The 12,115-nt window shown below is 41.0% G+C and overlaps 2 protein-coding genes across 4 annotated transcripts in view; both read left to right on the top strand.

Moving 5' to 3' along the window:
- The first annotated feature begins 444 nt into the window (after positions 1–444).
- LOC125905066 (cytochrome c oxidase subunit 6B1-like) lies at positions 445–5,110 on the top strand. The gene is made up of 4 exons (XM_049602880.1): positions 445–511; positions 1,240–1,363; positions 2,381–2,481; positions 4,814–5,110. The coding sequence occupies exons 2-4, from the start codon at positions 1,258–1,260 to the stop codon at positions 4,865–4,867; spliced, it is 261 nt and encodes an 86-aa protein (XP_049458837.1). The 5' UTR covers positions 445–511; positions 1,240–1,257; the 3' UTR covers positions 4,868–5,110.
- Positions 5,111–8,946: 3,836 nt separating this feature from the next.
- The window catches only part of LOC125905059 (solute carrier family 2, facilitated glucose transporter member 1-like), a 36,231-nt gene continuing 33,062 nt past the window's right edge, over positions 8,947–12,115 (top strand). For 2 of the 3 annotated variants that reach the window (XM_049602864.1, XM_049602862.1), the window contains exons 1-2: positions 8,947–9,254; positions 9,560–9,665. In XM_049602864.1, coding sequence (XP_049458821.1) covers positions 9,654–9,665 — 12 coding nt within the window. In that variant the 5' untranslated portion in view covers positions 8,947–9,254; positions 9,560–9,653. Of the gene's footprint in view, positions 9,370–9,559; positions 9,666–12,115 lie in introns of all 3 variants that reach the window. The other variant, XM_049602863.1, reaches the window with a different exon arrangement.

The following is a 12,115-nucleotide window of genomic DNA, read 5'->3' as shown; positions in this document are numbered from 1 at the left end:
TTTCATCTTAACAACAATTCCAAAATGAACATAAAACCGATTTGTCAAAATTTTTACAAAAAAATGAATCAGACTAAATGTCATTTTTAAACTCTTAAGGAAATATTTTGCTGGGTAGAACCTGTAAATTAATTTAAAAGTAACTTCTCTCACTTTATAAGTAAGAAAATAATAGAGGCAAAGACCACATTTTTTTCCACAGCACATTCTTTATTATACCTTTCCAAAATATGTAAGAAATTATGACAATATATATCACATACTGAATTAACAAAATCCCAACAATACAAATGTATCCATTGACATGGTTGATGTTGTCAACATTGTCTGTGCTGCATCATCCATGGATGTTTCCAGTCTGCAGCTGTACCGCCTCACTGTGTCCACCAGGTGGTGCTGCCTCTCCAAACATCACCTGAAAGCGACGCTCCTGTTACCCGACATGCCCTGCGAGGGAGCAACCCTTCAGACCGGAGGACACTGAGATTATAGCGGAATTTCTCTGTAAAAGGTAAACCGTGTTTCTCAAGAATTACATGCCTTCTGCTTCATTAGTACGTAGTTAATTATTGCTTTTAAATTTATTTAGTTGATTCATTTATGTGTTTATCTTTGGCAGATGGGTTAGAAGTAAGAAGCATCATCACACGCTCACTGACACCTGCCAGGCTTAGCGTTGATTTATCTATATTTATCCCTGAAGGCTAACAGTGAGCAGGCTTGTAATTGTGACGGTTGTCGTGATTTATAATAATATGTAGCCTATTTATGAACCAATGTTAAATGTATTGTTTACAGACAGCTAATTATTAGCTTAAACAGTCGCTGTCATTAATAATAATGCACCATTCGCGGCTAATGTGCATGAAAGCGTTCAGTTATCTATTGTACGTTATGCAGAGGTGATATGCCAAACTCCATTTGTAAAAGCGGTGTGTTTTTAATATTCCCTGTGCGAGTGCGACACACACACCTCGTAGAGCACAATTAAAAGTATCTCACTATTCAGGAGCATCATCTGGTAAATTCGGCACCCAACACATTTATCAAAACTTGCTTAGACTGAGAAAATAATTAAGTTTTAATAGCTGGTGATCAGTGCCATCCAGTGCCCTGGACAGTGTGTTTTGAGGATTAAAAATGCCTTCTCTTGTACTGCAGACACACTTTCTTTTTGCAGAGTCCAGTCAGTGTGATTACAGTTTGGAGTGGGTAACACATTTTTCTTGTCCTCTGCAGAAATCCAGCAGCTTGAAGATGTCTGAGCAGATGGAGGAGAAGATCAAGAACTACAGGACAGCTCCATTCGACGCCCGCTTCCCCAACACCAACCAGACCCGCAACTGTTTCCAGAACTATCTGGGTATACAAGACAATTTACCTCTCTCTCATAGATCTAGTTCATAAAGTCTGGGCGCTGTCAAGGCAGTTTAAAATTGATGTGATCCTTGATGTGATCCTGTCCTTGTGTCACACTATTACTGGGCAGTTCCTCTGTTTTCACTCATATCATGTTGAATCCAGCATCAGCTTTTAACCAAGACAAGTGAAAATGGACACAAGTCACATCTACCTCAGCTTTGCTCCAAAGCTTTGTCTGCGTGTCTTAACATATACATATTGTTTAATGATTGTGTGAATGGAGGAGCTGGGCTTTAACTGCAGGTGTAAGGTCAAACTGAAAAAGGATATTGGATATTTAATCTTGCTCCCCAAAAAATCATTTGATTAAACATTTTTATACTTCGTCTTATCATATATTCTCGGATGTTTTTATCTGCAGACTATTCTCATTTTAAAAAGTAATGTGGTGAGGCTGACAAACCTGACACTGACACAGATCCTGTTAAACACCTACCAAAAACCTTTCAAATTTGTCAGGTAAAAAATATCTAGACTTCAGTATTGAAATCAAAGCTGTGTTGCAACTGCTGCTTCTGGAACTCAAAGAACACAGAGACTGAATACATTGCACATTTCCTGCTGTGCCAAAGGTCAGTATGATGTTTGTAGCAGGTGTTACAACTCTATTTCTGTCTCAGCCTTCTTCTGCATCAAATTATTATGTTGCTGCATTTTATTAGGGGGACGATTAGTGTCACAGCTCCATTTTGAAGATGTGATAGCTGTATTTCAGCTTCATGTCAAGCATTTCAAGCGTCCTTGATGGATGGGCTGTTCACTCATCTTCAGCTCTGCCCCCCTTTTGATTTTCATGGAGTTTGATTATAATTTCAACTGTACTGAAGGTACAGAAAGCGTTGATTCTTTGGATTTTAAATAAGAATGGCTTTCTCTGATTAGCAGTCATCTCTGGGATCTCAGCTGGCCGTTTATTTCCTGCTCTGGCATCTCTTCTTTCTCTCTGTGTTCTCTGCAGATTTCCACAGATGTAACAAAGCTCTGTCCGCCAAAGACCAGGACACGGCTCCCTGTGATTGGTACAAGAGGGTCTACAAGAGCCTCTGCCCTATGAGCTGGGTAAGTTACACCAAATACTGACTGTTTTCATCATTTAAAGGAATACGTCAAACCCCTAAATGATCACTAGTGTATCAGTTATTCAGCCCATGTTATGTTGAATTTGTAAAGAAAATTCTTTTTTCTCCCACGCCTCCACAATGAACCAAGGGTCCAAAAACAGAGTGATAAAATAGGTTTATCAACAGCAAAACTATATCAAAACATCCATTTACCAACTCTCAAGTAGCTCTTGCAGTATAATCCAAGTCTCATTTGTCCAGTCATATTCTCAGTACTTTCCAAACAGACAGACCTTTCTGATGAGGAACTAAGCCGAAAGTCAGTGTTATCTGTAGTGATGGCCAAATGAAGCCTCATGAAGCATTTTCTTTATTTTATAAGCCCACTAGATGGCGCTCTTGGTTTAAAGAGAGAGACTCAAAGAATGGCAATTCAGTGTGCTTTCAACTTTTTGTTGAAGAAAAAGCGCCATCTAGTGGGCTCATAAGATGAAGAAAATACTTCATGAAGCTTCATTTGGCCATCTCTAGTTATCTGAGCTCTCTTTAAATCCAGACTCCATCAACAAAACCAGTGATTTTACCTCTCCGAACACGGTCTATGGCTCCACCAGTTAGTTAGTTGGTGTTATAGTGTGACTGTGGTGTTTTAAAGGGTTAGTTTGGATTCACCAACACAGTCACATAAAAATAGTTACACAATAACACAAACAACTAACTGAACAAGGTAGTGGTAAGCTGTGTTTACACTACGAGCAACAAAGAAACAGCGTGGCCAGATACATCACAGAGTCTCCATTTAAGTGTTGCTCAAGCACTTGTCGATATAGATAAATCATCCTGGCTTGTGTGTGTCTCTGCTCCTTAAAACAAGGATTCTGGGCTAAATGTCATCTGAAGTTTGTATTTGGTCAAAAACACGTTGATGCTTTTGAGCTTCATTTTAATATCACATTTTACCACCGTATTGCATCCCCCATGTGCACAGCAACGGACAGAAAGCTAGCATGGCGTCAGCTAACTCAGCTAAATAGCAGAGCACCACAGCTAGAAACAAAAACATATGATTGGTTAACATTTCACCACATCATTGGAGTGCTGAAAAAAGTTGAGGCCAGCTTAGCTTTGATTTGTAGTCACACCTCTACACAGTGACAGGTGTCAGGAGTCAGTTTGTAGCGTCATGTCACTGGTTTCCTTTAAATATGATCTATAGCCTGTTGCTGTGTTGCGCTGAGTGTGAACACAGCATAAGACTGGAGCTTCTGTGTTCATCCATCCATTCATCCATTTTCATCCACTTACCCGGGGCCGGATCATGGGGCAACAAGTCAAGCAAAGCACCCCAGACATCCCTCTCTCAGCAACGCTGGACCCCAAGGCGTTCCCAGACTTGTGACGACGAGATACGTAATCCCTCCTACCAGTGGGACGTGCCCGGAACACCTCCAACAGGAGGCGCCCAGGACACATCCTCATCAGATGCCAGAACCACCTCAACTGACCCCTTTAGACACCAAGGACAAGAGGCTCTACTTTAAGCTCCCTCCTGATTTCTAAGCTCCTCACCCTATCTCTAAGGCTGAGCCCAGCCACCCCACGGAGGAAACTCATTTCGGCTGCTTGTATCTGCTGCTGCTTGTTTTAATCATTTAAATTTCCGGTTGGAAAGGCTGTCTGTTTGGGAAGTGCTGAGCAAACAGCTGGATAAATAAGACTTGGATGAAACTGCATGAGCTATGTGAGCGTTTGTAAACTGATGTTTTGATACAGTTTGCGGTCGTTAATGGTGTTCACCTATGACTAGTGATGGCCAAATGAAGCTTCATGAAGTATTTTCTTCATCTTATGAGCCCACTACATGACGCTATTTCTTCAACAAAAAGTTGAAAGCACACTGAATTGCCATTCTTTAAGTCTCTCTCTTTAAACCAAGAGCGCCATCTAGTGGGCTTATAAAATAAAGAAAATGCTCTATGAGGCTTCATTTGGCCATCACTACCTATAACTTCAATTCATCAAACATTTTCTCAGTTTTTGGAGTCTTCGTTCACAGTGAAGCCATGTGAGAAATGTTTTCCTCATGAATTCAACAGAACACTGGTTGAGTAATGAACATACATGTGGTCTTATAGGGCTGAGAGTATTAGTTAAACATCTGCTGTCATCGACTATAACACCGATATTTCCTATTTTATTTTATCATCTGCACATCATCTTCATATTAAAACTGTAGAGATGTAGTTGCATAATGCCAGATATTCATTTCTTTTTGACTGTAAGCACCATATCTTGGTCCTTTTTGAACTTCATCTTGCTCTGTCCTGCAGGTTCAGAAATGGGATGACCAGCTGGAGTCGGGAACTTTTGCTGGAAAGATCTGAACTGACACATTCTTCTATCATCATCTTAGTATCTTAATGTGAAGCATCTACTCTCTCTGTACAGAAGCAACTAAATAAATTATTTAATGTTACTGTGAACCTTGACACTTTTATATTTGATTTTGAGTCAGTGCTCAAATTACCCTGGACATTAAACATAGACATGATCAGACGATAAGAAAACTAGAAGGGCAGTCGGAGAGTGCAGATCTCTGCAACGGCCAAATGCCCTATCTGGCAATGTTGACGAAAGTGGGGAAAAAAAGTGCATTCACCCAGTGATTCAGATCCGCTCCAAAATTGAATTGGTTCTTTTATGGCCCTACAGCTTTCCACCAAGTTTCATGAAGATCAGGCGGGTAGTTTTACATTAATCCTGCAAACCATATGAAGCCTCTTTGGTGGAGGTAATTAGAACAATATTTGATATGTTAGAAATACTAGGAAGAACTGCAGGGGCTTTTCTTTTGAAAAGTGACAGCAGTGTAGAGAGTCTACATGGTTACGTTGTCAGATCTGAAATATTAATGTCTTTAATCAGAAAGTAGTCAAGACTATGTCTGTTCACACAGCCTAACAATACTAAAAACAACCTGATGGAGATGTATGAGGTAGGGTGGAGTAAACACAGTTATTTTGAAATAGATAAGTAGGAGAGGTATAAGCAAGCACCCCCTTCACCCTCCACCACCTTTTTGGCTTATTACTTAAAGGAATACTATGCAGGATTGTCAGTTACAGTTTGTAAACACACTTAACAGGGACAGAGAAAGTGAAAGCCAACCCCAGATTGAGTCTTGTTTGCCTTTTTCGGCACCATTTCTCTTAAACGCTGCTGCTTATGGCCTGGCATCTGGTCGCTACCTTTTTATAAAGCCCTGACCTCACCTGAGTACTGTGGGGTAACACACTCAAAAACTTCTGCAACGCAGAAAATAAGTAAATACAGGCAGAGGGCAGAGTCTCTGTAGAATTTTTAAAAAAAAATCATTTTTACACACTTCAAGGGGTAATGCGTGATGACTGAGAGGGATTATTCCTGTATGAGTCTCTACAATGTTTTTTTACATATTTAAGGAGAAAGTGAAGAAACTGAAGAAGGGGTTTGATACATTTTGCTGTTTATATACCAAAATATGAGATGGGGGATAGCAAACATAAGCATAAGGAGGAAACTAATGATTTAAAATCATGTAACTTATAGTTACGTTGCCTAAAATCACAAAGTTGCATCAGAGGGCTTCACAATGTGTACAACATACAAAACCCCTGACTCTTAGACCCTCCATCTGCATAGGGAAGGATTATGAAATGGATATCACACATACAGAGTAGAAAGAAGTAACACAACAGTAAAATTACAATATGAAGAAACAGAGTGTCAATATTATGTAAATAAAGTAAAAAGTAAGTAATAGTGTTTGGATTAAAGAAATAAAGTTTTTAAAATACCACCTGCAGGTCAAAACAGCGTAAAAACATGAGATTAGATTTAACATAATTGTCAATGCACAGAGTATAAATGAGACAATATATAAATAAACCGAGACAAGTAAATGTAGCCAAGCATCTAACCAGACGTGCATAAATCAGAGGTGGGCCCAGGTCATTGTTTGCAAGTCGAAAGTCCACACGTTTTTCATATTGCAATTCATTTTCTGATGGCCACCACATAGTTTTTTTTGTTTGTTTGTTTGTTTGTTTTTACACAAGCAAAATTACCTTTGGTAACGTTAGTAACGTTATCTTCTTCAGGGTTCTCATCGGCAAACCTGACTGGATGCTGGCAGATTGGTTCAAGCCATGAGGACCTGGAGAATCAACTGCTGACTTGCAGGGAAGGAACAGTTTTAATGATTCAGTTACATGATTCAGGAAATGAAGGCAAATTAACTGATTAATGGCACACTTTTAAAATAAACTTGGGGGCTTGGGGGAAATTATGAAGAATTTGCAAATCAAAAGGCTCAGATCCAAGTGAAATCAAGAGTCATTGGTGTTAAAGTCCAAGTCATGTGACTCAAGTCCATACCTCTGCAGAAAGATACTACTTTATTGTCTGTTCTCAGGGAGATTTGTCTTGCATTGCATCCACATACTTTAAACAATCAACAGAAACATGAATAAAACTTCTTTTAAAAAAAACCCAAAAAACAGTAAATCAGGAAGGAAGCTGAAAAAACAAATTCACCACCAATAAAGCTCTGGCGAAAGTTCAGCCAGGAAGACAATACTTTTCATGCTCAGACTCTGAAGTTCTTTCTCACCCTGCCATTACTCCTTGCACGTATGCTCACACACTGACTCTAAGTGTCATTGTCTGGGTAGGTCAGTTGAGTCATCAGCCAATTCACAAAGAATCAGTGGCACAGCGACACACCTTCTCTGTCAGCCTATCATCTTACTGCTCCTCATTTTAAATATGGTTCTTTCTCTGCTGTAGTTCTTTCTTGCCACAGTCGTGCATGTCTTCCACCTCCGCATCACCACCTAGGCTTTATGGATTCATCAGTCTCATCTGCCTCAGCAGTCATCGGTCATCAGCCTCGGAGTCATCGGCCACCACCACCACGTGTCTGGACTCCATGGGGGGGATTTATCCTGCTACCACTCAGGTGTCCCCCAGTCGCAAAATATCTCTCTCTCTGGTGTCCAAGCGCCAAAGATTTGTGTTAAATTTGAGTCAGCACAAATCATATATTAATCTGTACACTCATATTCTGAATGAAATATTAATTAACTTCATTCTTCTGTCTCTCCTGATTGAAATAATATTTAGCGGTGCTCAAATTTTTCTTTTCTCTAAAGCACTTAAATAACTTCCTGTCCATGTTGACTCTTCAATCTGAAATTAAACATTTATCCTTGACCTTGAAAGCACCTGTTCAGAAACAGTCTCACCATCAGGTCTATTTAGCAGCTCTTCTGAAGCTCTTCATCACTGACAGTAGAAAATAAACTCTTTGATATACAGTGTCTCTGAATTTTTCCACACTCATTCTGGCAAGAGTGAACTATGCAAAATTCATTGCGTAAGCACATTTACACAAACCTCTGTCATGCCCCATCAGCTGACTTTTGTTATTGTCTCCATGTCACGAGCAGATCACAAGACTGGGAGAACTGCAGTGTGTGTGTGTTATCTGACACCAGATATATCCACTTTTATTTCACATTGATGTGGACAGTTGCCTCATGTGGTGGCTCTTCACAAAATACAGTATATATCCCATAATCTATTTATGCTAATGCATACATGTTACCATGGCAACACATATGCACGTCAGTGTGGGTATTTCCCCTGATTAAAAATAAGTAAAACTGCCACCATTGTATCCGACTCTGTGTACTTTGTCTGTTCATTAAGTCCATTAAAATGAGTGTGTGTCAGTGATCCCACAGTATTATACCCTGAATCATTCCTGTACAAGACGCCTTTCCATACTGTCTCAAGAATCACATGAGACTGATTTCCGGTCTAATAATAGCCCACTAATGATGCTTACACTCAGTTATTTGTCTATGGGCTGTTTGACCATAAATATATACACTTAAGAAGCATTAAAGGGCTGGATGCAGTGCTGGTGCAGTCATGGGAATGTGATTTCCCCACAGAGGTCCTGATGATGCAGGATGATGCAGAATGATGCAGGATGACAAACCCCCACAAGTCCAATCAAGGAGTTACCTGACAGTCAGGAAAACTCATGTTTACTCCTCTTGGTTCGTTTGCAAAATATCAGAGTGAACAGGAACCAAACAAAAATTAAAATGTAACATTGCATCATGTTTAACTCTCAGGTGAAACCATATGAGCCCAACCACAGGTGTGACAGCACCCTCAGTAACGGACCGAGTTGCATCAGCATCTGCAGCATCAGCATCATCACCCTGCAGCTCCTGTCAAGGTCGCTGCGAGAGGCATCATGGGAAAGCGAGGAGGAAACCGTGGCGCAAAAGAGAGGGAGGCGGGGGGCGGGTGTTGGGGGATCACAACCATCCCCTCGCGACCCTCATAAGCCCCCCTCCTTACGCGCATGCGCCCACGCTTTCGTCAACTAAGCTGACCAAGTAACCGAATAACGTCTGCAGCCATAATAGGACATGGAGGCCGCCTCTCCTTACGGGATGCGGTGATGATGCAAAAGAGTCACGGATTTCTGCACGTAGAAGCGGAGGGGCGGGGTCACGTCACGGCATCCCAGCATTCCAGTTTTTCATAGGTTGATGGCGTAGGCTGGGGGGAAAAGAAATAATAAAAACAACTGCGTGCGAGTACGTGCGGTTCACCTCGCAGCCGCTGTATGTGACGTGACGGATTCAGAGAGAAAAAGGAGGGAGGCACCGCTGCAGCAGTGTATCATTGTCCGTCCTGTAGTCACGACAGGTGAGTGTCACTTTATCGTCCCGGTTGTGCTGCTTTTGGATCTGAGGTCTTTCTTTAGGCGTGGAAAAATCCAGTGCTTGCTCCAGTTTGACCGACATCACAGACACAGAGAGAGGTAAACGGACCAAAAATCATCCTCATTTACCTCCTGCTCTTTATAGCTGTAATATGCACTGTGAAATGCATGATATTTCCAGTTGTGGTTGAGTCCTGATGGGAAGGACGAGGGAAGCGGCCGTGTCCTGCCTGGCAAACCAGCAGGTACCACGGACAGCGCCTAACGAGGTTTGTTTCTTTTCTTGCAGCTGAGAGCGCCGGCGGGCGGGTCCTGCAAAGCTTTCAACCACCACCTGAAGATCTCCTCTCTGCAGCCTTCATTTGGAGTGAAATTTCCAGAAGATGGAGGAGCAGGCAAGTGATTTTTTTTATCCCCTTAATGTTGAGACAAGCAATCAGGAGGTGATTAGTTTAGGGGTGGTCTACTGCTCCAGTTTTTATACATGAAGTCATTAAAACAGTTGAGGGATTGTTGCAACAAGAGTTCACTGGAGCTGTGATTTGTGAATAATGCATGTTTCTATATGGAGCGCTGTGTGGGCGGTGTATGTCTGTATGTGTGCCATAATAACTCTGTGAGTCAGGAACGCTGCAGATGTGTGCCAACAGAGACAATATGTGCTGTAAGAGCTTTGATGGTTTTAAGCATGCATGCTTGGTTTTTGGTATTGTGTGTAGGTGTGTGTTCAGTAGCACTGGCTGACTGTGAGTGTGAGGAACAGAGAGGTTGTAAATGTGTAGCGTTTGTTTGTTTCTCCTCTATATGTACAATATGAGGACCAAAACTTTTACTATACAGCTGCAGTCCAGTTCATAGCAGACAACATTTCTGCGCTGCAAAATATCATCGTGAACGCTGGATTTGATGATAAATGCATTTGTGGAAATTCTTAGTGTGCAGTTTCTATTTTTGCTCCAAGCTTCTAGCTACAAGACGCCTCTTCACTACTGAGGAAACACACTTGTCTCTCTTACTATGCTCACACACTCTACAGGTGCACATGTCAGCTACACGGACAAATGCAACATGTTCACACCCTTTAAATCATTAAGTGATGTCAGTGATTATCTCTGATGCGTCATGTGTTTTGTCATATCTTGCTGTGGTCTTTCTATACATCCCTTTGTTTGTGTGGTTGTGATTGTATATGTATTTTATATCATGTTCTGTCCAGCTGTGTGTGTTTTTCTCTCTCTCTGCTACACTCTGGACTCTGGACAAAAAAATGGTCTCAATATGATTCCCTCAAAAAAAAAAAAAAAAAAAAATAGGTTATACTGTATAAAGAGATAGATGAGTCAGTAGATGTAGATGGACCAAAGTGGGTACGAGTGCTATTTGATTGACTAATTAATTGATCAGAATCAGGATGAACATCTCTGACAGTTTGCTGAAAACAAAGTGCTGCATGTGACATCTTTGGTCGTACAGGGAAAAACAATCATTTGTAAATTTAGCAACATGTTAGCATAGTTTGACTGCAGGGCCGTACGCAGACATGTCCTGGTTCATTTTAATGCCCATACATTTGGTTTCATTTCACAAAAGTAGCAAACACAGAGGAAGCTTAGAGCAAACACTGTCGTTTGGTTGTCACCAGTTGAGGCAGGGCAGGGTGAGGTGAATGCTGCTCTGAAGGGCGCTCAATTGGTGTGCGTTAACTGTGGTGGCTATGACAAGGGAATTGAAAGACGGAGGGGCAGGGGCTTGTGCGGTCTCGCAGAATTATAACTAAAATGCAGTTGTTGGTGGTCACGCCCCTAACGGGGGGGGAGCGGGTGGAGGGGGGGGGGGGGGGGGTGGCAACATTACTGTATTTAAGAGGCTGCGGTGCAATCATTTTTTAAGGTAACATAAAGGCTTGGGTATCATCTCAAACTAGACAACCCATGGCATCCATTGATACCAACTATATTGGCATAGCTTGTCATGAAAGGGGCTAAATAATACTTTGAATTTAAGCTACATTTTGGCAAGGGAGCAACTGGTATGGCCATTTGAATGCTCACCTCAAGATATCCGGATTAAAATGTGTTCTATAGGTACCCACGAGTAGAGAAGAAAAAAAAAGAAAGCCTGCATTAAATGTTTCATCCTTTAGAATCAATGTATTCCTTCAAATTAAAGCTGTATATTTGCCTTTTTAAGGAAAAGAACAACCAGCCTATCTGAAGAGCAATGAATGGTCTAAGACATTAATGTATAAACAGACACATGACGTGAACTCAAACTGTTAACTCTACCGGAAATAGTCTATGCATGTCAGATAGTTAGTAACATTAGTTGTAAATAAGAGACCAAAGTTCATCAGTATGTGATTTCTTAACTCTCATATTGACATAGTTTTTCAACCAGCCTGTTTACTATAACAGTATAATAGAATTCCGGAAATTCTGAGAAAAAGACTGATGCTGAGTTTGTGGTAAAAACTAGTGATGGCCAAATGAAGCCTCATGAAGCATTTTCTTTATTTTATAAGCCCACTAGATGGCACTTTTTTCAACAAAAATTTGAAAACACATTGAATTGCCATTCTTTGAGCCTCCCCTTTTAAACCAAGAGTGCCATCTAGTGGGCTCATAAAATAAAGGAAATGCTTCATGAGGCTTCATTTGGCCATCACTAGTAAAAACTGTTCTTACAGCCAATATCAGTGGGAGGCAGACTCACGAACATGACCTCAGACTCCTGTGAATGTTGTCTAGTAGTAAGTTTGGTAGCACAAATGTGTGTCATTGTGTGTGTATGTCTATAATACATTCCTGTGTCCCTTCATGGGTGTCCCGTTGTGTCCTGACTCCTC

The sequence above is a fragment of the Epinephelus fuscoguttatus genome, linkage group LG17 (genome assembly GCF_011397635.1).
Source record: "Epinephelus fuscoguttatus linkage group LG17, E.fuscoguttatus.final_Chr_v1".
In the NCBI taxonomy this organism is placed as follows: domain Eukaryota; kingdom Metazoa; phylum Chordata; class Actinopteri; order Perciformes; family Serranidae; genus Epinephelus; species Epinephelus fuscoguttatus.
The sequence above is the reverse complement of the archived record's forward strand: the minus strand, read 5'-3'. Positions and strand labels throughout refer to the sequence as shown.

Bases quoted from the DNA above. Each gene is read 5' to 3' on its own strand.
- LOC125905066 (XM_049602880.1), top strand. From the start codon at position 1,258: ATGTCTGAGCAGATGGAGGAGAAGATCAAGAACTACAGGACAGCTCCA. The intron at 1,364-2,380 runs GTATACAAGACA...TGTTCTCTGCAG, and splicing joins CTGTTTCCAGAACTATCTGG to ATTTCCACAGATGTAACAAA. The intron at 2,482-4,813 runs GTAAGTTACACC...TCTGTCCTGCAG, and splicing joins GCCTCTGCCCTATGAGCTGG to GTTCAGAAATGGGATGACCA.